Source organism: Engraulis encrasicolus, chromosome 3 (genome assembly GCF_034702125.1).
Source record: "Engraulis encrasicolus isolate BLACKSEA-1 chromosome 3, IST_EnEncr_1.0, whole genome shotgun sequence".
Classification (NCBI taxonomy): domain Eukaryota; kingdom Metazoa; phylum Chordata; class Actinopteri; order Clupeiformes; family Engraulidae; genus Engraulis; species Engraulis encrasicolus.
The window spans coordinates 48,349,284-48,377,265 of record NC_085859.1 but is presented as its reverse complement, the minus strand read 5'-3'; the positions used below and the strand labels follow the sequence as shown (position 1 = coordinate 48,377,265).

At 45.1% G+C, this 27,982-nt stretch overlaps 2 protein-coding genes across 3 annotated transcripts in view; one reads left to right on the top strand and one right to left on the bottom strand.

The window, feature by feature from the left end:
• Window positions 1-1,243: 1,243 nt before the first annotated feature.
• On the bottom strand, window positions 1,244-6,386 carry LOC134446242 (fructose-1,6-bisphosphatase 1-like). The gene is made up of 7 exons (XM_063195576.1): window positions 6,095-6,386; window positions 5,635-5,797; window positions 5,133-5,225; window positions 4,894-5,034; window positions 4,412-4,549; window positions 4,115-4,234; window positions 1,244-1,773 (listed from the first exon to the last, which is right to left on the bottom strand). The coding sequence occupies exons 1-7, from the start codon at window positions 6,262-6,264 to the stop codon at window positions 1,585-1,587; spliced, it is 1,014 nt and encodes a 337-aa protein (XP_063051646.1). The 5' UTR covers window positions 6,265-6,386; the 3' UTR covers window positions 1,244-1,584.
• Window positions 6,387-8,671: 2,285 nt separating this feature from the next.
• kank1a (KN motif and ankyrin repeat domains 1a) overlaps window positions 8,672-27,982 on the top strand; it is a 71,438-nt gene continuing 52,127 nt past the window's right edge. For both annotated transcript variants that reach the window (XM_063195571.1, XM_063195572.1), the window contains exons 1-2: window positions 8,672-8,940; window positions 24,054-24,112. The gene's annotated coding sequence lies outside the window, so the exon portion shown is untranslated. The remainder of the gene's footprint in view (window positions 8,941-24,053; window positions 24,113-27,982) is intronic.

Below are 27,982 nucleotides of genomic sequence, written 5' to 3'. Positions count from 1 at the left end.
AGGTCTTTCTTTGGTGTTTTGTTTAATACTGATCCCAAAAAGCAGATTGTCCAGTCACTTCACCAACTCAGTTCTCCAATTGAAAAACACCACAGTGGAATTGGCTGAAACACAATATTGACATCATATCCACCAAAGGCCTAAGACGAGTTTCGTAAACAGTGCTGCATGCGTCACTTGTAAGGTTATGTTTTACATCCTCATGTTTTCATTCAAAATGTGTCAAGTTTCTGTAACCTCATTTTGACAATGACATTAATTGATGCTGTTCTCAGCATGTATAAGCCTTGTGTGGCGTGTGCATCACAAATAGGAATTACCAAACATTTCCAACCAGAAACCTGAGAAAATCTGGGACAACACATGTGATGCAACATCTCTGCGCCTCCCTAACCTACCAGTGGGTAAAAGATCATGGTTGTAAACTCTATGTAATTCTGGAGAAATACATCAATTATCAATTAAAATAAATCATGAAATATTTACAGTAAACAATGCCAAGCTCTTTTAAAGTACTGTGTGCTAATACATTATATCCCCTGTTGATAAGGAATCAGGGTGTTTAAGTGGAATAATCACTCACCATCTTGTTACTATGGTTACTGCCATTTTACAAGTTGGCCTTCTCTGCAGTTCATGTTACACAGCCTTGAGAGTGTTATGCAACATTGAAACATACAACACAGGGATTTACTTGTCCCCTCTATATCTAGAAAGGTTTGCACACTCTGAGGCAGAATGAAGACTGTAAGGTTGAAACATCATCATGCCATTGAAAGCATTAAAAGAAAAAAAATATGTGAAGAAAAAATCCAAAAGGAGTCTGCAATCTTTTTTTTTTAAAGCACTTCTTCGTTCACTACCAGATATTGTGCCCAAGCTAAGTCACAAGCCCTCTATTTACACACACACCTGTTTGGATTGGATGTTTGTTAATACTTCTGACATCCACTACGTAGGCCTTTGTCAGATCAGTATCAGTGTAGAAACCTGAGGTTGTTCCAGGAAGGACATCACAAGAAATCTATGAGCAACTGGATGATGAGCAAAACCAACAGTGACAGAACATAATTATCAGCAACACAGAGGGAAGTGGGGGAGAATAAGGGCTTGGAAGGGGATATAAGGGCATTGGGCCCAGAGGGAATATGTTGTATACCATCCAAAACATCAATACTGTACTCACATTCCACTCACTCAAGCTGATGCGTGATGGGGAAACTCAAGAAAGAGACACAAGATATAATGTATAAAGACTTTGGGTTTAATTTGTGCAAATCTCATTTGAACACCATGTCCGTCACTTTTCAAGGATTACAGGCATATGCCATCATGTGGTGCCAATTGGTTCTGATGGAGTGATTCTAACCGTAAATGTTTCACAGTACTCCTGCAGTTGAGCCCCACTATCAACATGTGCAGTCTGAACAATAATGCTAGGCATTGTGGGTCTCCAGTGTGAGGTCCAGTTTGTGAGGTATGAAGTGTAGTTTGGTTGGTCTTCATTTTGGTCAATGCTTTTTTTTTGGTCACTGGTGTCAGCATTCATAGTATAGCTGCTCTCTCATTCCGCCTCTCTCCTTCTCAGGGAAAGTGTTTCTTGTAGATGTTGACGTACTCCGTCACGTCATCAGGGGAACCCAGCACCACGGGAACCCGCTGGTGGATGCTCTCCGGCTGGATATCCAGGACATCAATGAGCCCCGTGGTGGCCATCCCTCCAGCCTGCTCGATGATGAAGGCCATGGGGTTGCACTCATACAGCAGCCTCAACTGGATGGATGGATGGATGGATGGATGGATGAAAGTGCATAGGAAGAGAGAGATTTGAACTTTGTTACAGAACTCAAAAGGTCATTGGGCCCTCTACTGGCTAACTAATGCATGTGAATGTGAATCCTTCTGCACAGATTGAAACACTACCGGTTTTTTTCATTTAAATATGACAAGACCAGTGGTGGGCATAGATTTGTTTTTTTGTATCTAGATTAATCTCACTGTAAACATGAAATTAATCTAGAATATCTAGAAATGACTCGGAATATTGTGCACTACCGATCTAATGACTAAAGTAAAGTCTTTGGAAGAGGGATTCTGAAGCCAGGTAGCGCAATAGACCAGGGGCATATACTACAAAGCTGTTTCAGGATAAGTTGAGGTTAAGTTAAGAGGTAAATCAATAGAATAGCCTGGAGTCCTCATTTTCTTAAAAAAGCTCTTGTATTAGACGATTTACCTTAACTTTACTTACTAACTTACAAACGTACTTACTAACTTACTTTACTAACTTTATTTAACTTACCTCAACTAAACCTTAACTTATCCTGAACCAGTTTTGTAGTATAGGCTCCAGGGACTCATATCCTGTTTCCAAAATGCACCACTGACTGCTTGAGAAAGCTGTTCTACTTCAGGTTCGGTAACACCACCTGTTTATGTTCAACGCAATGTGTGAGGTGTTTGGTGTTGGAAAGGTTTGTTTGGCTATCTGACACTGTGCGGTCCGGTTCTCGATTCTGATTGGCTGATAGCCGTGGTCTATTGAGCGTAAACGTACACCTTCCAACTGAATATTCTATGTGCGTCTAAGTTAGACCAAGCGCATCTACGTCGGTAATGAGAATATGTTGCAGTTGGGGTAGGGAGTCTGCAAGAAGAGCACATCTTTGCACCATCTGTGGTTGGGGTATCAGTGTGATTGCAAAGACATTTCATTCCTGCTATGTTTATCGCCCGTTGCTGAGTTTTTTAGCAAAGTGAGTGCGTCTTAATATGCGACCTTGCCTCCTCCACTTGCGCTTGTCTCCTCGTCCCGCCTCCTGGCCCCTCCTCCGTGGAGAAAACGATAAAGTGTCCCAGCTGTCAGCCTAGCCACAACAACTTTTGAGGGACTGTTTTTCATTCACCATCCCAATTGCAAATGAGAAAAAGACTCTACAATTGAGCTTTTGCAAGATATTGAAATATAATGCTGTTGTCAGTGATGTCATCATGACGAGAAGCAAGTGGAGGAGGCAAGTGGAGGAGGCAAGGTTGCATATTAAGACACACTCGGTGTGCGTCTGGCAGCGCGACGACGCACGCACGCCGGTAACGTTGCCGGGGTAACCACAATCACTTCCTCAACTTGTCGCGGATCAAATTAATTGTTATTAAAGCGTTTTTAAAGAAATTTTGTCAGCGATTAAGTGTAATAGTGTTAGACAAGCAATAAGCCACTTGAGTCCGTGGGTTATGCTCTATTGATAACGGGCAAGGGGGCGGTTACGGCACTCCGCTTCGCGTCGTGCCCCACTCTCCTTGGCCGTTATCAATCGAGCATAACCCACGGCCTCTCATGGCTTATTGCTTAACTCTTCAATGTATGTGCAACTCCACTTGTGCTTGAGGCCTCGTGCCAGGAAGTAATAAGTTGTGATGACATTATTACATTACATTACATTACATTACATTACATTGCACTTAGCTGGCGCTTTTATTTAGTCAAAGCGACTTACAGCTATTATTCGTCAGGGTATTGGTTACATTCCCTGGAGCAATGTGGTGCCTTTGTGCCTTGCTCAAGGGCACTTCAGCCAAGGTTAGATATGTAAGGAGAGGTCAGGGGGGATTCGAACCTGCAACCCCTAGGTTGAAAGACCAACTCTCTAATCACTAGGCCATGGCTGCCATGGCTGACATCACTGATAACAGCAGTGTATTTCAATGTCTCGCAAAATCTCAATTGTAAAGTCATTTTCTCATTTGCAAACTGGATGGTGAATGAAAAACAGTTCCCCAAAAGTTGTTGCGGCTAGGCTGACAGCTGGGAAGCTGTATTGCTTTCTCCACAGAGGCGGGGTGAGGCCACAAGCACAAGTGGAGGACGGAAGTCTGCATATTGGAATACACACAATGTCTGGGTGGTTTTGTTGAAAAAACTTGAAGCTAATGTAAAAACAAGAATGCAGAAGTGATATGCAAGACTGGTCAGTGAGAAGTTACCAATGTAGACTGGTTTCTTACAACATTCCTCAATATTACAAAAAAAAAAAACACGACAATGGCTAGACAAAAGAAGAACAAAGAGATAGCTAGAGACTTTTGGTAAAAAGCCTCTTCCCTTTCCTCATACCTTTCCGTTTGGGCTCTTCACGTTGGCCGGGTAAAGGAAGATTCCTCCGTAGACAAGAGTCCGGTGAACATCGGCAACCATCGAGCCCACATACCGTGCTCCATAAGGTTCGCTCCCATCCTGAAACACAAAGGGTTAGTATGATAAGCAGCCAGTGTAAATAAAATGTACTAAATAAACACATACTACTTATCATTTTGATAGTTAGTCTAAAACACAGATGGCATATTAACAGCAAACTAGTGCAACAAGATGGGCAGGTCCGTGGAACATAAGTGTATTTGCTCAGCAATTTACCTCTGGGAACTTCTTTCTTTGTAAATACTCGGTGACAGCTGGGTCAAAGTACTTGGCGTAGCCTTCATTGAGGCTGTATATGTTGCCCTTCTTCTTGACCCTCACGTCCCGGTCCACAAGGATGAACTCTCCTATGGCCTGTGAGCAACAGTATTACAGTTAAAATTGTCAACACATTTAAAACACATTTCATGAATCCACATCCTGACCCTGCGTATAAGGAAGTGTGGTGAATAAATAAAGACCTGCCAAAAAAAAACTCTGCAAGACATGTGGTATTTGAGGCACTTTCATCATTGTTGTAGACAGACACCCATCCCATAACAAATGCAATGTAATGCCATGTTAGGTAATGCCAACACAAAAACAACACATCCTGGCACATAAGTGAGGTGAAGAAAAAGAGAAAATACTCTGCAAGTTTCCTTTAAAAAACTATAAGGACACCAATTCCATAACAGCCCCCCACCGGAGTGACTTACTGGATCCAGCATGAAGCAGTTGACCCCCTGGCCAGTGGAGAGCACCAGCATGGTGGCACTACCGTAGAGGGCATAGCCTGCTGCCACGATGTTCCTGCCAGGCTGCAGGGCATCCCCCTCACACGGGTCATCATCCGAGCTCTGGGGAAGAGCAGAACAGGTGGGCAGTTTTCATGGGATCCGACCACTGGAGCGGGCATCGTCTTGGGCAATTATAGAAAGAAATCTAGGGGCCTCACCTTTCTGTAGATTGCAAATATAGTGCCGATTGAAGCCAGACAGTCGATGTTTGATGAGCCATCCAGAGGATCGAAGCAGACTATATATTTGCCCTGTAACACAATGCACAGAAAGTGAAAACATTCCAACAACTACTACATTTTGCCATTCCATAGGAGAAGGAACCGCTGCAACCCCCAAACAGTGTGTACGATCCAATATGCGACCTTGCGTCCTCCACTTGTGCTTGTGGGCTCGTACCAGGAAGTAGTATGTTGTGATGACATCACTGACAACAGCATTATTTTTCAATATCTCGCAAAAGCTCAATTGTAAAGTCCTTTTCTCATTTTCAAACAGGATGGTAAATGAAGAATAGTCCACCAAAAATGGTTTTGGATAGGCTGACAGCGGGGAAACTTAATTATTTTCTCCATGGAGGCAGGGCATCAACAAAACGTGAGGAAACAAGGCCAAGTGGAGGACACGAGGTCGCATATTGGAATACACAGAGTGCCTTACCCTGCTTTCAGGTTCCACAATGATGGCCTCCTCGTTCTCTTCAGTGACAAGCACACAAGAGGTGAAGGAGGATTTGATCATGTTGATGACCAGGTCATTGGAGAGGACATCCAGCTTCTTCACCTGGTCTCCAGTCACGTTGGTGCTTCCAGCAATGCCATAACTGAGGATGACAGAGGCGGGTGGGGTAACTTTTAACAGTTCTGCAGAAACATGATGCCTTAGCTGACCTCCATCCAAATTCAACGACACACACATGGCCCCAAACTAAAGGCATGATGAATCAGTGTTTGACATGCACTGATTTTTTTTGGACGTGAAGGGAGGTTCTAAAAGTTACAGTATCCAACTACAGCATCATACTTAGTAACTTTACTTAAGTGCAACTAAATCATGTTGGCCTATTGTTACCAGCAAAATAGCATCCAACTCAAAAAGTTTTTAACTAACTAATACTCACAGATTGGCGATGCCAGCTTTCCTCACAGCACTAGAGATTGCTTTGATGGCTGTGCACAGTGAATTCAAAAGTGTTGTCAACTCTCCCGTTCCTTTCGCTTTCCTTCCTTCCTCCAAAACAAATCTCGTTAAAGTAACCACATTGGTATCAAAAGCCCCCCTGTCTGACATCTTGGAGATAAGCGCTGAGGTGATGTATCCGCAGAATCAGCAGAAGAGGGAGGATAATTTGGTCATTGAGTTATAAAACAACCAAACGCGGAACTTGTTGGCAAAGTAGGTGTGTAAAATACTCCACCAATCAAGATTTCGGATGGCCTACGCAGCGAGAGAGAGGAGTGGCCCCTCGCATAAACTTGCAACTCCAGCGTAGCTTGCTCCGAGCGATCATGGTCTGTATGAAACAAGCGATACTGTAGTGGGGACGGGGTCGCGGACGCATGAATGGGCGCTTTCAGGCTTGAAATTAGCTAAAGTAAAAGCTGGCATGCCGGAGCGTGTGAGCAAGCATTTTGCTTTGTCATCACTGGCCATGTTAATGGCTTTAGCCCATGTGTGAGCGTGAGGCAGTGACTACATTGACATTGTTCAAATAGATATCTAACTCGACTGTTTCCCCACTTACGCTCATCATAAACGATTCATGTAAAGCCACATGATCCAGGATCCTGCACAGGATAATGGCAGATAATGTAGTTTACAACTGCAAAAGTGAAAGTGAATCGAACCCTAAGGTCTACATTTGATCTAATAACTACTTTAAAGCGGTGCATAGCCCATTTGTCAACATAGCAGACTAAATGGCATTAGTCACTTAATTCTCCACAGAAACTGTAAATTTGTGGCAGGTTCGGATGGTTTACTCTGTTTAGTTGTAGTTTCAGCTTTTATGCACAAGGGGGCAGGATATGCCCACGATTAACCTAAACAAACACCAAGGTATCTACATTTAAGCCTACCAGTCACTACAGAATTAAAACAAAACCTTAATTCATTTGACTGGCACTTGTTTGTCCAAAAGTTACTTACTGCAGTAATTATTGCAATAGTCGTTCATTAAATACTGTAGCTGTAATACAGCAGTTTAAACAGTAGGCCTATTTTTCATAAGGGGAAATGTGTAGGCCTACAACGACATCAGCTATGAATTGTGCTTTTGGCTGTAAAAGTGAAAGGGGCAATAGCTACAGTCAGAAAAGCTTTCCTTGGCCATGTTAATGCCATTCCCGTTCTGGCATTGAAAAGCAGGTTATGCTGTAGGCCTACACGTGCACACACATGCACTCACGCGCACTCACGCACGCGCGCGCGCGCACACACACACACACACACACACACACACACACACACACACACACACACACACACACACACACACACACACACACACACACACACACACACACACACACACACACACTACATTACATTACATTGCATTTGGAAGACACTTTATAACCAAAGCGACTTACAAACCAGGACATAGTCATAGCCAACATCACTAGCAGATACAAAGTGCACAGGAAATATGGACAGAACAAGTGCAGATGCAAAGAAGGGTTAGTTAGGTTTTTTGAGTAAAGTAGAGTAGGCCTTCTGTACACACACACATACATATCATCATGTCAAGAGTCTGGCCTGGGGCTATTGCAACTCAAGCATTAGTGTAGATAACCATGAAAGAGGAGTCTTTACTTGCTTCTTGAAGGCTGCAAGATATGTGCTTAGTCTTGCTGCCTCTGGGAGGAGCCTGGAGCTGGGAGACCATTCCACCACTGGGGGACAACAACAGAGAACAGTCTTGACTGGAAGTACCTAGAGAGAGCAGGTGGCAGAGCCACACGGCTTGTGCTGGTCGAGCACAGTTCAGTTCACCAACATAAGGCTTTAGCAAGTCCTTCAGATAAACCGGGACTGTTCCTGTGATGGTTTTGTAGGCAAGGGTCAAGGCCTTATGCTTGATCCGGGCGGCAATCGGTAGCCAGTTTAACTCAATGAATAGAGGAGTAACATGGGTCTTTTGGGGTTGATTGAATACCAAACGCACACACACACTAAGTGGTGCTTCAAAAGATGCATTTCCCCCCCTCAGAGTTGTCAAACCGGGTAATAATAATATTCCTGCAATCGATGTCTTCGTGTTTGAAGGAGAAAATGCAACAGATTGGTGTTGTGCTGAAGTTTAGAGCAATATGTACTGTGGTATATGTTTGTCTCCTACAGGTAGATGAGATACTATTGCACATTCTGTACATGTGTGAGTGATGAGTTGTGTGTGTGCGTGTGCGTGTGAGAGAGAGAGAGAGAGAGAGAGAGAGAGAGAGAGAGAGAGAGAGAGAGAGAGAGAGAGAGAGAGAGAGAGAGAGAGAGGGACAGAGACAGAGACAGAGACAGAGAGCCACCTGGAACAACTAAGCAGTATATATATTAATAGGGCCTATATATTTATTATACGTAATATAGGCCAACGTTCAAACAATCGACCTTCCTTTCTGCACGGTTTCACCTGTGTGTTCGGCTGCACGTCACGTCTTTAAAACTACGTCAGGGAATATCCATTGTGCTCCACTCAGCTATCCATGCGTGTTTGTACGCATGAGCGTAGTGGAGGGGCTCCTACTTTGCGAGAACTCCGGGGAACCACAAAGGGCAAGTAGAGATAGTAGGATAGTAGTAACTCAGTTTGGTCAAATTAGAGGAAAAAGTAATTGTCCTGTCAAGTTTCTAGGCTGCAAGCGCTGTGCCCGACTGGTTACTTTGTCTCTCCGAAGGGGTGTAAAGTTACAGGAGACTGCGTCAACTCCTCTCGTCTCCACTGCTCTACGCACGAAGTAGGAGTAGTCTGGGGTAAGTTACATTTCTTTATAGTTTTGAATTAAATGTTATGTCCAACAGCTGTTGCTCACAAGTACAACATTTGTGGAATGCAAGGGCGTAAAACAGGATGAAGAGACCAATGGTCTAAAACTCTCGTTAACAGTGTGTCGCATGCGGTAGAGAACAGGCAATATTATTTATTCACACGGTTTGCAACCCTTGTGTCACTAGAGATGACGGGAAAATGTCGTCTTGCATTGTTTTTGGTAGTAAGCTACTACTTTTGCCAACTGTTGCAGGTCAACAGTCGCTATTAGGCGACCGAATTTTCCTAGGCTATATAACTCTGGCTCCAAGCCAAATTCACCTGCTTGGTCGTTACAGAACTAAAGGAGGGAATGGTAAGTGTTCACCGCCAACCATGCATGTTACTGGTTGCATAGCCTACTTATAAGTTAGTTGTACCCTGCACTGGCAACGTCTATCTCAAAACAACGTTAGTCATGTCCAAATAAGCCCACGGTTACAAATTCAGGGCAAAGGAAAGAAATTGAACTAAAATGTTACCTTCTGCATGTTGCAATTGCATTTTGTGTTGTCAGTCAAACGGTATGCTGTTTTACATTGAAGGTAAACTCCAGACACGTGGTTTTATATCATTGCTGGCAGCCAGGAGGTTTTTCTTGACCTCGCTTGCACCCCCATGGAATTACCTGATGAGCTGCGTCTTGGCGCGCACAGACTTGAATATTTGATGAAAAAAAATGTTTTACAAGTCCATCTGCCTTGGCCTTGTAAAACATCTTAAATATTGAACATCAACAACCTCTTGCCTCCAAATTGTTGGGACACATAATGGATGCACCCATTTGTTTTGGTTATAATAATTAAAATGGTATGTATAATGGTTTATTCTCGTACTTTATACTTGATTTGTTGGTTAATAAGCTTTGTTTGCTTGGTGTAAAGGTGTTGGACTATTTCAGAAGAAAGACTAATCTATGATCACAAGAAAGGTGACAAATGAAAAAATGATAAATTATGTACTTTATTAGGTATAGTTATAGTTCCTGTTTATCCTTGGTGCTGAATATATCTCTGAGACTGTAATCAAAATCGTTATTCTTCCCAGAGCCGGATTTTCAACAAACCTCAGATATGAACCCTGGTGAAAATAAAGCCAGTGCATGAGGCGGTCATGAGTGGGCTTCATCAGAGTTGGCATTCCCTTGGCATGGGACTGTGAAACATTTCAACAGTACGCAATATCAGGCCGTGCTCCTACGGTTTTCTGCACTGCCCTTATCCCCATATCATTGGCCAGTTCTTCTAAGAGAGAGACTGTCTGTGAGGAGGGGAGTCTGGGAATATACGAGGTGTGGACATGATGTGGTGGATTAACGGCGCTTGCACTTGGCTTCCATGCATGGTGTTGATTTGGTTGTTGCGCCTGTGAACAGTCTCTGTCCTTGGGCAGGGAAGACTGATGCCAGAGGCTTTTGTTTATGCTGGGATTCATTTTTGAAGCCTGCGTTTGGATAGGCCTACAGACGAGAAACTCTCTTCATGGTTCTTTCCTTAACTTCCTTAAAATGGTTCTTTACTAACGTCTACCTCTGCCTGTAACTTGAGCCTCAAACATGTCCCTGTGTCTGGTCTGTGTTTTTGTCACTGTCATGGTATCAGGGGAGACATTGTAGGCCTATCTTGCTACTTGACCTCCCCCTTAATAAGTGGCTAGATATCACACAGCTCTGTTTGTCTAATCTAATGCATGTGACATTGATGCATAGTTGATTAGCATAACATACAATCTATAATGGTTATTGTGTTTTAAGGTCATGAGCTTGTCCATGTCAGTTCCACAGGTGTGTAGATGTTGTAATACAAGACACTGGTTCTTAGAGTAGAGAGTAGAGTAGAGTAGAGTATCGTTTATTGATCACAAGTAAAGGGGGTTATTAGAGAGTTGAGTGTGTGTTTAAAACTGAGAGATGGAACCCAGGCTAGTTCTAGTTGGTAGATTGTATGGTGACCGTGTCCTGTCCTGCATGTGTTTGGAGTCAGGGCCTCTGTTAGGCATATGGCAGACGCCTTGCAATTTGCACCTAGCTGAGAAGCCACATTATGCTGTGTGATCAAAGCCCGCTTTCCTCTGGAAGAACATGGCACCTCCACCACCACTGCCTCCTCCATCTCTCCCTAAGTTGCCTTTTCTTCCTTTCTTTTTTCTTCCCTTTCTTTTTTTCTTTCTGTTTTCCTTCCTTTCTCCTCTCAAATCTCATACTTTTGTACCCGCTCCCAGGCAGTAAAACTATGACTCGACTCCCTCCCCTGTTTGCCTTTAGGAAATTACTTCCACTTTGCTGCTTGGTTAGAAGTGTTTGGGAATGGGACCCTGCCCCCTGGTCATCCCCACAACCCCCAGTAATCCTCCCCGGAGCACTGAGGCAAATGTGGGCAAATGTTTTCATGCCGGGGGGGATTTGGAGTTGGACCTATCCTATGTGGCAAGAGGATAACAGGAGAGGGCCATGCCGAACAAAGGGAACCAACAGTTTTAAAATATTAGGAAGGCCTTAGTTTGGGGAGATGCCGGAACTTTGGAGCTTACCCTGTAGTGTTTCGTAAAATGGAAGATGGAAATGACACAGCTATTCAAATTAGTTTGGGTTACAAGCAGTCATGTCATGAAACGCATTCAAACTGTGACTGATGCATATGTAGCACTTAGCATAGGAAGAGCCTTTTGGTGGTGTTTTTTAGTTTGGTGTTGATATGCCTGTTGAAGACTGGCTGGCCAGTTGTTGTGTGCGTGTGTGTGTGTGCGTGTGTGTGTGTGCGTGTGTGTGCGTGTGTGTGCGTGTGTGTGTGTGTGTGTGTGTGTGTGTGTGTGTGTGTGTGTGTGTGTGTGTGTGTGTGTGTGTGTGTGTGTGTGTGTGTGTGTGTGTGTGTGTGTGTGTGTGTGTGTGTGTGTGTGTCCCTTTTGGCGACGTCTGGGTGTAGAAAAGCACTAATGATGGAGTGGCATTATCACCCATTATTATTAGTGTCTTTTACGTTACTACCTTACGGCTATAGAAGGCCAATGCTTTGATCAACAACAACCGGTTTACTCCCTGCTGATTTAATGACTTCTGATTTTCCACAAAAAGTGCTGTAGAGTGGGATGTTAAGTGAGTGTGGAAAGAGTACAGGAGTCTGGATGTGGTGAGGGGAAGTGGTAGCAGCTGTAAGCTACAGGCCCGCAGGCCTCACTGGGATGCAGGCCAGTGCCATTGTGGAGTGTTTACAGAATTATCCGGAAGCAATTATTTGAAAGATAAAAGCCCTGGCTGGCGTGATCTTTAAAACATCTGGGTAAATCGCTGCTTGCAGTAGTCTACTAATGATGGAGATGGAGGCAAGTTATTGAGCCATGGTGGTACATAATATTGTACATTGGTTTCAGATATTAATTTCTCACCACAACGAAATGCAATTTAATATCCTTCTCCAGGAAATGGTTGATGGTGGAGCTGATGTACTCAGTCTTCGATCAAAGTCATTCTGGATCAAAAGTATTCAGGACAATCCAGTAGGGCTGCACAATTAATCGAAAAATAATCAAAATCGTGATAACATAGTGAAATCGAACTCATGATTTTAATCGTGATTTAATCGTGGCAATAGTGACCTACTTTTGAGAGCGTCCTTGAACCCAGAACATACTGACAGGCTGGTGTTTCTGGCCTGAAATCTGTCCACTTAAGTTTCATGCTATTGCCTTTACATAATTATTACAATTCATTCTTGGTTATATTTCATCTTGTTATAATTTTCAAAAAAATCAGCAAAAATCAATAATCGTGATTAATAATCGTGATTATGATTTTGACCAAAATAATCGTGATTATGATTTTTTCCATAATCGTGCAGCCCTACAATCCAGTATCCAAAAAAATGTCTCACTGAAAAAAAATACCATATGGGTAATTGCCTTCCACATTAACCGGTAGATCAGATATGACTTTCCTGGAAAATTGGCCTGACCGAGAATTTGTGACCAGGGCCAAAGCCCCGAGTTCAAATAGCTCCTGCTGCCTCTCAGCAGTGCCCCTTCACTCATCAGTCTGACTCGAGTTTCCCAAGCTGTGTAGACCCTACTGCAAAACTGGAACTCTCCTTTTTTCATGGAACGGTATCACCAAATAATACCTGCATACACCATCTTCACATAGTCACTGGCCCATAGGTCTTCTAACATAATATTTTACATGGAAAATTAATGTCATGTGCAGATTGGACATTTCTTTTCAGAGCAACAGTTATTTGGGGTGGGGATGGGGGGTATCTTCATTGTTGCTGCTTTGGGAAGTTTTGGGTATAGCAACCAGAACAGGGTTTGCATGTGAAATGCAAAGCGTACTCCAGGCGTTATTGGGCTGCTCTCCAGGAAAAGGAGGTGTGGAAGTGACAATTTTAATCCGGGCGTTTAGTTCACTATCGTGTTCCCTTTTTTTGTCTACTTTCATTGTCCAATCATGTAGTAATTTGCACTGTTTTGGAGGCTTAGGCACAGGAACCTGGCTTCATTCCAAAATGTCAGCCGAGAAGAAGAATCTTCCATCTGTTTTTCCCCTGAAGACTCTGTGTTCCCATGTAACATTTAGTGATGTAAAGTTAACTTGAGTCACTAGGGGAAAAAAAACATGAGAAAAATGATGATGATGATGATGATGATGATGATAATCTTTACTAGCATGGCACATTTCATAAAAATGATGTCGCCCAAAGTGCTTGAACAGTTTGGCAAGAGAGCTCAAGACAATTGAGTGCACCAAACTCCATGAGTATGTTCTGTATAGCAGCCTGTCGGCTTGGTCCCAATGCTATCCATGTGTGCTGCGTCTCACCAGTCTTTGTCCTTCAGCTGAGCCTGGAGGTGACCACGTTAGAGCCGCAGCAGCGGTGGCCTGACCCCTTGTCCCCTGGTTGGGGTGACGTCAGGCTCAGCCCACCCTGCTCCTCTGCCTATTGTATGTGGAGGGGCTCAAGGGGACACCCCTCTTTGTTTGCCTGATAAAGGCTGTTGGCCCAGCTGCCTTTGAAGTCTAAGTTGTCGTACTTAAATGAGAGGAATTGCTGTCAGTGGCATCTGCTGAAATAAGACCATACTCTGTGTCCTGCACACAGGCATGTACACATGCACCACAAGTGGGCACGGTGCACATATTTAAACTCCCTCTACACTTCCCATATTTACGTTTTCTTGTATCAAGATAGGTGTGTGTGGATTTTTAAAATGGACAATATAGGTTTTATGGGAAGCACAGCACCCAAACCTTTTTCGTGTTCCAAAACCCCTCATAACGACGTTACAAAAAGGAAGAACCGCAAGTTGTTTTCATCATTACCACTTTCACAGTAATTCCAGCGTGTAGCCGTGTTTCATGTCTATGTTTTATGTGTTATGACTACCATCGTTTTTTTGTGTTCTGTGACCTACTTACTTTTGACAGGGCATGTTCTGCGGCTTTGGACCTGAGTAGGTGGCACATGTTTAAACTTGAAGATGGGACGGATGCCGAGGTTGAATAAGTGAAGCCTTCTCATTTTGCAGCTGGGATTACCCTCGTGCAGAAGAAAACACCCACTCTGAATCTGCCAATGTGCGGCTAGGACCCATCACAGAGGCTTTCTTGTTCTTCCATATCTCCATGTTAAGCTCTTTTTCTTCTGCAGACCCCACTTTTGAAAGTTTAATCACGTGCCATTCTTTTTTTTTGGCCACGATGGAGATTAACTCTTTCAAGGCCAGGTTTTAGTGCCTAGGCTGCCTCATTCCTTTTCACAATGCCTTAACCTCTGCTGCGGCGCTGCAATGCATCTTGTGTGGTGTTGGGTGTCGGTGTTGGGTCACCATAATTGACCAGTGTCATGCAAGGGTGCTGCAGGACCACTCGTGCTGTTTATGGAAAAATACCAGCTGATCATGTGTTTCTGCTGGGACCTCATGGCATGGCAGTAGTGCACAATAGTGTACAATGTTTACATCAGTTGTAAAATGTTTTCATGACATGAATAATTGAGAATTGTGTCTGTATTTATGTCACATTTTATAGGTGTGGCCAACTTTTGCCATTGTCATGTCTGTGTGTGTGTGTGTTTTCCAGCAATGGCTGATGGATCTCTGCTCTCCTGTGCAAACATGAACAAACAGCCTGAGGCGTGTGTGTGTGTGTGTGTGTGTGTGTGTGTGTGTGTGTGTGTGTGTGTGTGTGTGTGTCGCCTTTCTGACTTCCCTCTTTGTCAGGCTACGTATCCCCTTCATATTCCAGCTCCTAATTTATTCATCGCTGAGTGGTGGAGTGGGAACGTAGAAGTGCGGGACAAGAAGAGCAGAGACGAAGCCAAGGAGCTTTTAATAGTGAATTTCTCTGAAGGAGAAATGCTTCACTGTTGAACAGCTGTGTTGTATGTGTGTGTGTGTGCGTGCGTTTCCTGTGCGTGTGTGGTATTCTGACAGCCAGGGCCGCTGATCGTTTTGGCTGGGCTTAGGACAAATCCATCCGAAAGGGCCCCAAATCCGATACAAACAATGTACTGAAGACCCATTTCTGGGCCCTCTGTCTCCCTGGGCCCGGGACAAGTAACCCCTTTGTCGTCCCTCCGTCAGCTTCCCTGCTAACAGCCCTTGTGGGACTCAAGGCCCAGGCTAATCAGATGAGCTGTGAGCACCACAGAACCTTCAGCGCTCTTCAGTTCCAGCATGAAAAGGTGCCTCCTGGGAAAGGCTGGAGTGGTCTGCTTGACGAGGCCTGTTCTCATGTGGAGTGCTTCCCCATCGGCCCTCGTGACACATTGCCTTGGAAGGAATGGCCCAAGGCAGAGACCGGAAGGGTCTTTTGTCAGTCAGCCCCTCACATTGCAGAAGACCAACTTACAATCCATCCTTGTTGTGTTTTTTTTCTTCTTTTCTTTTTTAACCTTTCACTAAGTCAGTCTGTAAAAATTCGATCATGGAAAGGCTTGGCAACCTTAACGCGTATTCACCTTACATTCCAGTTTTTCATCGTTTATGCAGGACCAAACAGGTCTTTATGGTGCATGACATGAACGTGGATTAATATGCTTCAGAAAGTGAATTCCATACACCTACACTTTCTCCCTCTCTCTGCAGTCAAATTAACACATCTCAATACCTGTCTCTGTCTCTCTCTCTCTCACTCACGCACACACACAGTTTCTGACTAAGCCCTTCTTGTCTGTCTCTGTCTCTTTCTCCGTCTCCGTCTGTCTGTCTCTCTCTCTCTCTCTCTCTTTTTCTCTCTTTCTCTCTGTCTCTCGTCTCGCCTCTCTGAGGTGTGGCCTTTGCACAAACAACGCGGCTCTGCTTCAGTCAGCCAAGTGCTTTGCGGAGGGCCTGGCCCACTGGCCCCCTGGCCCCCGAGCCTGCTCACGTTTCCCAGGCTAGTGTGTCCCAGTCCACACTGGGCCCCGATCAGGTTCCCCCTCTGAGTGTGACAACACAGAGCTGGTGTGTCGCTGTTGTGTTGTGCTTTGGTGTGGCTCTCTGTAGTCTTTGCGGCAGCAAATGTCTGATGGTGGGTTTTTACTGGCCTGATTCTTTGACGGTCTCCTCTCGACCACTGGAGTTTCTGCTTTTTGTTACGTGTGTGTGTGTGTGTGTGTGTGTGTGTGTGTGTGTGTGTGTGTGTGTGTGTGTGTGTGTGTGTGTGTGTGTGTGTGTGTGTGTGTGTGTGTGTGTGTGTGTGTGTGTGTGTGTGTGTGTGTGTGTGTGTGTGTGTGTGTGTGTGTGTAGGTGGGTGTGCATGGAAAATGGTCTGTAACAGGTGAGAACACCTTGAGTCAATCCATTGTTGCTACTACAAACTTCTACTGTTTTGGTCACATGGGTTTTTTCATATTGTCTAGATCCTAGTCATCAAACAAACATTTTGCTTGGGGAAAATAATGCTACCTGAAATGTTGCCTGTCGGATATGTATGAAGGAAAGCTGGTTTTGACAATGATGCTCTAATATTATTCTTTTTTAAAGAATTAGATTAACGTAGAGAGTGCTGAAGTCATCCCTGGATGTAGTCAGTTAAGAAGTAGCCTTGCCTTTGTGTATCCATAGGATGAGTATATTTTACATACTACATACTGTGTAGTGTGTACAATGATGCATCATGCTAAGGGCTGGAGGACTTGGGTAGGGCTGTGCAATATATCACATTTATATTGTGATCTCAATATTGCTGTCAAACTATCAAAGTTCATAATGTCGATTTGAAACAACATTTTTGTCATTTGTCTATACTGCCAAAAGGTAGGTTACGGTAAGCGCAATAAATTCCCCTCCACTTGAGCCATTGCGAGCACAGAGCAGACTTGCTACCCAAAACTCGTGCAGAACACCACTGTTGAAGGGAGGGAAGATTGTGATTTGTTCAGCACAATTATTTTCTTTAAAAGAAACATCGTCAAAGAAAATTGTGACATCAATATTGACTGAAATAATCGTGCTATTGATTTTTCTCATAATCTTGCAGCCCTAGACTTTGGAGCATTATGGAAGGTGTCAGTGGTCCTCTTGTGTAGTCGCTGGTCAACTCCTTTACCTCCTGAGAAACTGTCTGGCTCATTTAATTTTATGTGTTTGCGTTGTCCTGTGTGTAATATGAAGATCCTGCGAAGAGTAAATGCAAACAAAAAGTCCCAGCTAGATTTATTGTGCTGTTACTCCTTTTAGGCTCTCGCACCCTGAGCCAGCCATAGCCTCTCTCTAATCTCTTGACTTGGTCTCACTCCCCCCACAAACCAATAGGGGTTTGGAGGGAATGGAGGCCACTTTCTCACCCTCTTTTGTTTCATGGACGCCCCACTCATTTTCCCTCTCCATCATAAACCGTGTGTTGTGTAGCTGAAGGAAAATGAGCTGTAGGAGGATGGAGAATGAGGCGCCCCCCATTCCACTTCCAACCTCTAGTCAGCGTAGCCACCAACTCCCCACTCAACCCTGCCTGGCTGCCTGCAGCTGTTGCCAAAGGTCGTATGCTACCATGGTGTATCTTTTACACTTTAGTGTTTTCGTTCTTTATCATATGATGTAAATTACTATTGCATGTAATGTAATGTGCTGTGATTGTAACATGCCTGGAAAGTGTATGACGTGTTTTTCAGAGGTGTCAAAAGTAAAAGTAAAAAAACCTAAAACAAAACAGTTTCCTTCCAACTCGGGCAACTCATCTGAGTAACCAGTAGACCTATGTATAATCAGCTAACTATGCACTGGTTGGATCAAGTTTGTGGTTGGCCCTTTTTAGCTTTTTAATGTTTTTCAGTAACAACACAGTACTGTAGGCAATCTATCTCATTTGGTATAATTGAGTAAATGGTGTAACTGCTATGTAATATCATGGGCTAGTGTTGTACTTACACCACAAATTGATGTTTACTTTTTCTTTTGACATCTCTTTTTTTCACCCTTGTTGTAACAGTTTTTGTCAGATTGACTGCTGTAGATGTTTTTGTTTTGTGGTTGTTGGTTCTTGATCTTGATAAATATTAAGTGTAAATTCAGTGTAAAGGCATGATGTAATTTGAGGTCATCATAGAGATCAAATGATATGTGTACAAGGATGATCTACAGTATACAAATATATCTGGTATAATATATATACTTTGAATGGCTCCTCCTTTTCTAATATGTCATGTATGATGTTTGACAGAGTCTATGAAGTGACGGGCCTCTACTTGACTGCCCCCCACCACCCCCCACCCCCACCCCACTCACCACTGTCCCCTCAGTAGGAGAAGAGCTTTTCACCACACTGTCACACTCCCCTCTTAATTAGAGTGGCTAAATTGCTTCCTGCTGTGGTTACGGCTTTCCTTGTTTACTGTCAGGCAGCAGTGACTTTACCAGCGCCGCTCTTGGTCTGGCTTTTTTCCCCTGCACTCCTGTTTAGTTAAGGTCTTGTCTTGGCACGCATCTCTGAGATGTGTGGGGACGTTTGCATACATGTCTTATGAATATGAGGCAGGTGGAGATGTGCTCTGGCCCCGAGCCAAAGCATATAGGCCCCCATAGCATGTAAAGGCAAGGTACAGAACAGGACTAGAAAAAGCGTTTTCCTCTTCTTTTTTGTTGGCAACCTTGATGCACATTTGCCTATTAAAAGACTCTGACTTGGCGTTCCCAGCACCCTTTGATCGTTATCAGGCCAAATACTTCCTTTGCTTGTGCCTCTGTTTCGGCCCCCACAAACGAGCTGCTCTGATTCTTATCGCTTCCCCATGGGCTTTATGCAGCTGCCAGTGTTCATTTCAACATGGCTGGCTGTGTTACTTGTTATTTTTGAGGGTCAGAAAAGCTTATAGGGTCAGTGTAACATTAACGCCAGGGAACTCTGCTGCAGAGGTGTGCAGGTCTATGCTGCAGTTGTCCGTGTGTGTGTGTGTGCGCGCACGTTTGTGTGTGCGCGTGTATGTGCGTGCGTGCACGTCAGCTTAACTCCTGCATCTGCCAGCAATGCCTGGGTCGTAATTCAGGGGCCGTCTCATATTTCTGTTTTGAAGAACAGGGCAGGCTTCACCTTGGTAACCTGTTTCCGTGTGGATGCACCGCTTGAAGGGCTGTCTTCAGCCGCCCGCTTCTCCTCGGAACAGAGAACAGACGAGTTAATTTGTGCCCACCAGGAAATGTCAGCACCTCTCCTGTCTCCTATGAGGTGCTTGACATACGAGTGGAAAGGGAAACTATTTGCGGCCACAGCTCTCCAAGTTATCTTTTTCTAAGATCAGCATGCTTTGTGTAGTCAAACAAGCCTGTTGTGATGAGGGTGGTGGACTTTGTTCTCGTACACTTCTGTCTGTGAAATGATCTGTCATAAATGCAAAAAAATGTTTTGTGGTGTGCTATTATGTTGGGTTTCAAGAAGAGTTGGTATTTCATTTTTTTTTTCTGTAGTTGGCATTTCCAAGGAAAGTCTGATAACTAACCAAGAAATAGAAAAGCATCCATCCACAAGAGCCTTGAAGGTGAAGTTTCTAAAGTTCACGAGGAGTACAGCACATCTGATGCTTTCAAGAGCAAGGAGGAAAGATGCCATAAGCCATAGCTGTCAGAGTTCAATTTAAGACTGGAATGGTATACCATGTAATCCAGATGTGGTGGAGGGGTGGTATGCTTGAGTGGCTTGTGTCTATTTATGCTGAAGGAGGGTGTGCCTCTACACATCTGTAGGTTGCACACCACATGAAGGCCTTGCACTGACAAGACGCCAGATGATCTTGCATTTCATGGATGAGATTGCTGTAATATGCATGAACTGTCAACAAATATTTGTAACAAGATTACATTGCAAGTCTTAAATTGTTAGTTTGTTAATATGTTTACACAATTTTGTGTGTCTGCATGTCAAAACAGTATGACATTTACGATGGACATTAGCAAAGAATGTGATATATTATACGATAACCACAAACACCATGACTCCGGTACATAATAAACTGTAATTGCAGGCCTTTTCTTGATTTTTGAGACAATGTAATGAGCCCATAAAAATTGCATGGCCATCTTGTTTGTTGTTGATGTTATTGTAGGGGGGTCATCGGAGCCTGGCGTCTGTCTATTTGAGCAAAGCTGAGCCCGAGGAGAGATACCGTAGTCCGTCCGCCCATAGGGAGAGTTATTTTGGGAGATTATCCTATCGGCATGTTATCTCTCGCGCTGTGATACCGGTTTACCCGTCTCTGTGATGAGCTAAACAGTTTGCTCCGGCGCCGAGGTGTATGAGTACTAGGGTCCAGAGACAGAGCAGGGCCTTGTTGTGGAGCTGAGGAGCATGCCCTCCCCTCCACCCCCCACCCCTGCTGTGGGATGGCTTAATTAAAAATTCCTCCACCTCAGACCTTGGCAGGCTCATCCGCCCAACTGATCCGCATCACTCTCCAAGTCTGAGGTAATGTTTTTACTTGGGCATTGAGGGTGAAGAGGGGAGAGCTGTCCCTCCCGCTATGGCTGAACAGAGAGGGGGAGAGAGAGAGAAGTGGGAGACCAGAACGAACCTGATCGAAAGAAGGGACTCTGCATGACGTCTCCTGTCCAGCCAATAGTTTGAAAATACTGGGTTGACCTTCCAGCGTTCTCTCTCTCTCTCTCTCTCTCTCTCTCTCTCTCTCTCTCTCTCTCTCTCTCTCTCTCTCTCTCTCTCTCTCTCTCTCTCTCTCTCTCATGAACCCCCACATGCACAGAAAACAAGTCTGGAACGGTTTGCATCCTTCCCTCTGTCATGCTAGTAGTGTCACTGGAACATCGATGATTCATCTCATGTGATCAGTGCCATCTGATTAGTCTGAAGCCCACACATGCTCAGTGAACTTGTTCCCATGCCTGGCTGTGACATGGAGGCCAAGCACTGCTCCCCTCCCCTCCCCAGCTGGCCTGTCCAGAGCGCCCCACTCCCACTCCCACTTCCACTCCCACTCCGGGTGCTGCCATGTTCATCCAGTGAGCTCACCTTTCAAACCCCCCACCCCCCCTGCCCCAAGCTAGCTCCGCACCCCACAGGCTCCCCTGTGTCCTCCCCATGAACTTCTAACCGCTTCTCCACCCCTCGACCCTTCACCCCACCCTCACCAACATGACAAGTCTCAACATTTTTTTTGTCCCCTCTCTCTAATTCTTTCCTCCCTATAATTTTGCCAGAAATTGCACCGTGGTCCTCATTGGCTGTATGAATGCTTTACTTATATTGTGTGTGGGACTCGAGCTATTTGCCCCAACCCCAAGGTTGAGTTTCCTTTGTGTGAGTGGTTTCCTGTATAGTGTACAGTAATTGGTGATGGGGAGGGATCAGATGTAGGCTATTGGCGGGAGGGTGGAGGGAGGGAGGGAGGGAGAGAGAGAGGGAGGGAGGGAGTGAGGGAGGGAGTGAAGCAGGGGTAACCGTGGAGGTAATGATGACTCTTTGAGCCACAATGGGCACGTCTGTTCCCTTAGCCCGGAGGACAGTGGGCTGTAAGTGATGCTGCTTCCCTGCTGTGTCCTGAGTCTATGATGTTATGTTTTCAGTGTCACTGCCATGTCACACACCATTACTGGGGTCACACTACTGTTAACATAGCAACATGGCCCTTCGACCTCTGGCCCCCTCACCGCCGCCCCACTCCACATTCATCCATCCCTCCCTCCCATGTACCAACATGTACCACATGTTAATCTGGCTTTGTGCTGCCTGCTTATGTGTGTGTCTTGTTTGTTTGTGTGTGCAAAAAGAAGGGTTTCTACCCGACACGTCAAGGGAAAAAAATAAATAACTGGGAGCATAACATTGTGGTTGCAGCAGGTTTTATTCTCTCTTGTTACCTGGCTATTTATTCGTCCTGCTCCCAGGTCAGACTTTGGATGTGCGAGCTTTTACCTACAACTTGCAAAAAATTAAGAAATGCTAAAAAAATTAAGAAATGGCGTTCTTACTATGATTTCGCTGATTAAGTTCACTCACAACTTGTTTTTTTTTTTTCAGATGTCAGTTTATAAGTTGATGACTTATATCAAGACTCTGTGTACGTACGTTAGCTAGTGCATGTGTGTGTGTGTGTGTGTGTGTGTGAGAGAGCGAGAGCGAGGGCTTCTTGATTGGTGCCTGTCATCAGGGTTGCTTGGTTGGTGATGTGTGAAGCCTTATTAAAAGTGGCCTCCTCTTGCTGTAGCTCTCTCCACCACCTCGTTACCAGGGCTGGACTGGTAGTCTGGCACACAGGGCATTTTCCCGGTGGGCCGACTGTCCTCAGCGGCCGATGCGCTTGGGTAATTTGATCGGCCCATTATTTTAGAAGGGTCGGCCCATTGGTACATATTCAGTTTGGACTGTAGATGTGTGTAATGGGCCTGTGTAAGCTTAAAATGCCCGTGCTGGTTTTTGACCCCAGTCTCACCCTGCTCGTGACCCTCCTCAGACCAGTCCTCCAGCCCCTAATACTCCTCTGTGGACGCTTAGCTCCCCTCACCATCGCCTGTCCACTCTGCCACATTGCATCACCGCTCCCCTTTGTTCAGGTTTTGTCAGTGCGTGTAATGGAGCATAATACCTGTGCAAATGACCGGTCCCTGTCTTTATGATTGTCCGCACGTATCTGACTGCCTTTGTGCGGCTCTCTACTACTCGGACTCAACTGTCCTCCTCAAGGCTGCTAATCTTTTAAGAGATGTTGGATTCTCCTCTTTTGATCGAGAGGGCACCCTATAGATTGTCTCTCTCTGACTCTTCACGAGATGTTTCTTCATTTCTTGCTCATTTTTGCAATGGACATGATTAGTCTGTTCAGGTTTCTTCATTCTTAACTGGGTGCGCATCAAAGAGGAACTTTTTGAGAGTGCATGCGTACGTGTGGGGGTGAAGGGGCCTATGAAAGGTTGCCCAGGACACCCCCACCCTTGGCCCTTCAGGAGTTCACTGCATAGCCGTCAAACTCAATTATGGTGGAGAACCGGTCAAACGGTGTCCGTATAAAGGATCCTTTCTGAGAAGAATCCTTTATCTCAGGGAAGCAGGAAGGATCCTTTTTACCTGAAGGCCTGTACTCCGTTTTGCATAATGCCTTTTGGCGTAGCCGGGCGGACACTCCTTGATATCAGAGCAGCTACCTACCTCCCCCTTTCTTGATGAGCCTAATGGTCACTTCCGTGCATTGCAGCACAGCACAACCAACATCCTTGCGTGGGATGAATGTTATCATTTACAAAATAACTACTTCCTCAGCATCTTTGATGGGTTTTTTTATGCCAAGAAAGGCATACAGTAGAGTAGAGTAACGTTATTGATCCCCACGGGGAAATTCAGGTGTCTAGTACGTAGCTTACATAAATACACATAATGCCCACAAAAACATTTCAAGACACATATAACATAGGTAATAGTCCGGGAGGGAAACAAAGGCAATTGGGCAAAAACATATTCTGTGAGTTGGTGTGGACAAATGTGCAAAAGACATACTAAGTGAGTTGAGGTCGACAAGATTAACAAGCGGCAATATCAGTTTTCAGGATTGCAAATTATTATCAGCAAATGGTGGCTATGGATGATGCAAGTTCATTATGTTGGTTGTGTGTTGGTTGTATTTTAAAAAACATTCTCTCTCTTCTCCTCCAGGAGCTGAGTTTTTCCAGTCCTGAAGATCTGAGCCTGGTGGAACATCATCTGGAATAAAGGTAGGAGATGCGACCAAGAGAGATGTTCATTTACTGTTGCTATTTGCGTACCTGCACTTACCATCTTGATTTTAGATTGGCTGTATCATTCATCCCACCACCATCCATGGTGTTTTGAAGGTGTGTGTTCACATGAAGTTTCATAGTAGAAATGATTGATTGATTGATTGATAATTGTCACATAACCCTGTAAGTGATGCCAAGAAGAACTGTATATCGTTAGCAACAAAACACGACTCCACTGCGTCTTCAAACACAAAAATGTATCTCCACACACACACATTGTACCAGTCAGACAAAAAATGACCTGAATAGTTGACGGCTTGATCCATTCGACCTCTTGGGCTTTAGATTAGGAAAGTACGGGCTTGCATGTATACTGAAAGCCACCCACCCCCATCCACAGCCTGTGGATAGAGAGCATCCTCAAACAGACCAGCCTTTGTCAGGCCTGTCAAACTGTGAAGAGACAACAGGATGCCCCCTCTGACATACCATCAGCAGGTCAACACGTATCGCTCTCTTTCGACGTCTCTCTCTTTCTTGCCCTCTCTTGGTCGCTCTCATTCACATGCAACCAGTTGCTCGCTCGCTTGTCCTCTCTCTCTCTCTCTCTCTCGCTCGCTCGCTCGCTCGCTCGCTCGCTTGCCCTGTCTCTCTCTCTCTCTCTCTCTCTCTCTCTCTCTCTCTCTCTCTCTCTCTCTCTCTCTCTCTCTCTCTGTCTCTTTCGCGCGTGCTCGCTCGCTCGCTCGCTTGCTTGCCTTCTCTCTCTCTCTCTCTTGCCCTCTCTCATTTGCTCACTTGCCCTCTCTCACATTTACATGCAACCAGTTTCTCTCTCTCTCGCTCTCTTTCTCTCTCTGTCTCCCCCCTTCTCATGCACACACGCAGTGTGCACATGTCTGTGTTTGACCCAATTCAGGAAGCCTTATTGTGAAACAACTGTAAGTCCGGCCTACGGTATGGAAAGTAGATAATCCCTGTTATTACCCTCACGAGACCCCCTCTCTCAGCTCATTCCTGTTTCTATGCTGTCGGAGAAACATGATGAACTCTCGGAGCACAGTTCACAGTGGGCATTTTGTTCAATTGAATTGAATGGGCTGTTGTGTTGTGTGGGGGTTTGGGTTGGTTTTTATGTAGCGTTTGTTTCCAGCTCCTGAATGGGGAGGTAAATGGGATTAGGCGGGCGGGCGAGAACGGAGCTGAGAGTGTGGAGACGTGCAGGGTGTCGTGTTCAGCCGAGGCTCTGCGTGTTCAGCTGGGCACAAATGAGCCTTAATGAGAGTCCAGTCAAAGGCCCTGTCCATTCATACCCACCCCCACCCCCTCGCTTTCATTCTTTCACTCTTTCACTCTTTCACTCACTCGCTTTCTCCCTCTACTTCGTGCTCAATCTCTTGCTCGCTCACTCACTCACTCACTCACTCACTCACTCACTCACTCACTCACTCACTCACTCACTCACTCACTCACTCACTCACTCACTCACTCACTCACTCACTCACTCACTCACTCACTCACTCACTCACTCACTCAGTAACACATGTATACACACTACATATACACACACACACACACGCGCACAGACTTTCAATCACTTCTTCGCTCTCTTTCTTGGTCTCCGGCTGTTCCTCTTTTGTTTTCCGTTCACAGAGGCCTATGTCCGGCAGGTCCGGTTCTCTTTAACCGCTGGCAGCAGTTAAAGTCTGTCCAGTGGCATTGTGCATGGCCCTGTGTGCCCCCAGCCCCCTGCTCCACATCTTGCAAGCCTCCCTGTGGGGAGGGCTCCTTGGCACACAGTATCCACACCTTAACCCTGATGCAGAAGCCGAACGGAACACACACACAGACACACACACACGCACACACACGCACAGTTACACACATGCACGCTGGCGCGTGCACACACACACACACACACACACACACACACACACACTCACAGACGCACACGCACAGTTACACACTTAAATGGGATTAGGGTTCCCTTTCTCCTCAGTTCTCCTCCTGCATTCTCCGTGGCTGACGGTGATGGCACTCCCACACCCAATCTCTCTCTCTTTCATTCTTTTTCCTTTCATACTTCCCTCATCTTCTCTACACAGTGAAACGATTCCTTTACCACTGATTTTTCTCGTTTCTCTCTTTTTCCTCCACTCCACTCCCCTCCCTCCTCCTGTTCTCTGTTTCTAATTATAAGAGATTGAAATTACAGCATAGCACAGTAGTCTCCACAGTCCTCATATCTCTGTGTTTGAACAGATGGCTGCATAGTGGGTTTGGTTTGGGTCTTGGTGTGGGCGTGTAGTGTAGTGTACTGTGTGTGCTGTGCTGTGGTGTGATGCCACACGGCCCGTTGCATCTGGGGGACATCTGCCTTGCCTTGTGTTTTGCGCCCCACACACCCTGCCACAGGGGCTAAAAAGCATATTTCACAGCATAGCACATGTGGAGTGGAGAAGCCCTGAGATTAGATTACCCACACCCCATACCCACACATGCACACATGTGCACAGCCGCACACTGTAGACACGAGATACACACATACACCCCTACTTTAAAAATATACAGTGCCCTCCATAATTATTGGCACCCCTGGTTGAGATGTGTTTTTTAGCTTCCAATTATTTTATTTTTTTTCTAAATAATATGGGACCTTAATGGAAAAAAAGAGAAAAATCCAACCTTTAACACAAGTGCATTTATTCAGTGGGGAAAAAATCCCACATAAAGAAATAATTATTTGACATCAAATAATGTGTGTCACAATTATTAGCACCCCTGGTGTTGATATTTTGTACAACCCCCTTTGCCAACAAAACAGCACCTAATCTTCTCCTATAATGTTTCACAAGATGGGAAAAGACAGAAAGAAGGATCTTCAGCCATTCCTCTTTGCAGAATCTCTCTAAATCATCCAGAGACCGGGGTCCTCTCCTCTGTACTCTCCTCTTCAGCTCACCCCACAGGGTCTCAATGGGGTTGAGGTCTGGGGACTGAGATGGCCATGGGAGGAGCTTGATTTTGTGTCTGGTGAACCATTTCTGTGTAGATTTGGCCATATGTTTAGGGTCATTGTCTTGCTGAAAGACCCAGTGACGACCCATCTTCAGCTTTCGGGCAGAGGGCAACAGATTTTGATTTAAAATGTCCTGGTATTTCAAAGCATTCATGATGCCATGCACCTTAACAAGGTTCCCAGGGCCTTTGGAAGCGAAACAGCCCCACAGCATCACTGACCCACCCCCATACTTCACAGTGGGTATGAGGTGCTTTTCAGCATGCGCATCTTTCGTGGCACGCCAGACCCACTTGGAGTGTTTGTTGCCAAAAAGCTCAATCTTGGTCTCATCTGACCAAAGCACACGGTCCCAGTTGAAGCCCCAATACCGCTTGGCGAACTCCAGACGTTTGCGTTTATGATTGTGAGTGAGGAAAGGTTTACTCCGTGCATGCCTCCCAAACAGCTTGTTGGCGTGTAGACAGCGCCTGATGGTTGATTTGGAGACTTTGTGACCCCAGGATGCTACCATTTGTTGTAATTCTGTAACAGTGAGCTTTGGAGATCTTTTGATTTCTCTTACCATCCTCCTCACTGTGCGTGGTGGCAAAATAAACTTGGGTCCTCGTCCAGGCTTGTTTACCACTGTTCCAGTTGTTTTGAACTTCTTAATTATTCCTCTCACAGTGGATATGGGCAGCTGCAGTTGAGTGGCAATCTTCTTGTAGCCTCTGCCTGACCTGTGAAGGTCGACGCACATCTGCCTCACTTGTATGCTGTGTTCCTTTGTCTTTCCCATTTTTAAGAGTGGATAAGAGAAATGGCCTCGGTGTCACGTCATATTTATACCCCAGGGAAACAGGAAG

Coding starts and splice junctions, on each gene's coding strand:
- LOC134446242 (XM_063195576.1), bottom strand. CDS start 6,264: ATGTCAGACAGGGGGGCTTTTGATACCAATGTGGTTACTTTAACGAGA. Junction 4,550..4,893: donor ACTGCTTCATGCTGGATCCA/GTAAGTCACTCC, acceptor TGTTGCTCACAG/GCCATAGGAGAGTTCATCCT. Junction 4,235..4,411: donor AAAGAAAGAAGTTCCCAGAG/GTAAATTGCTGA, acceptor TTTGTGTTTCAG/GATGGGAGCGAACCTTATGG.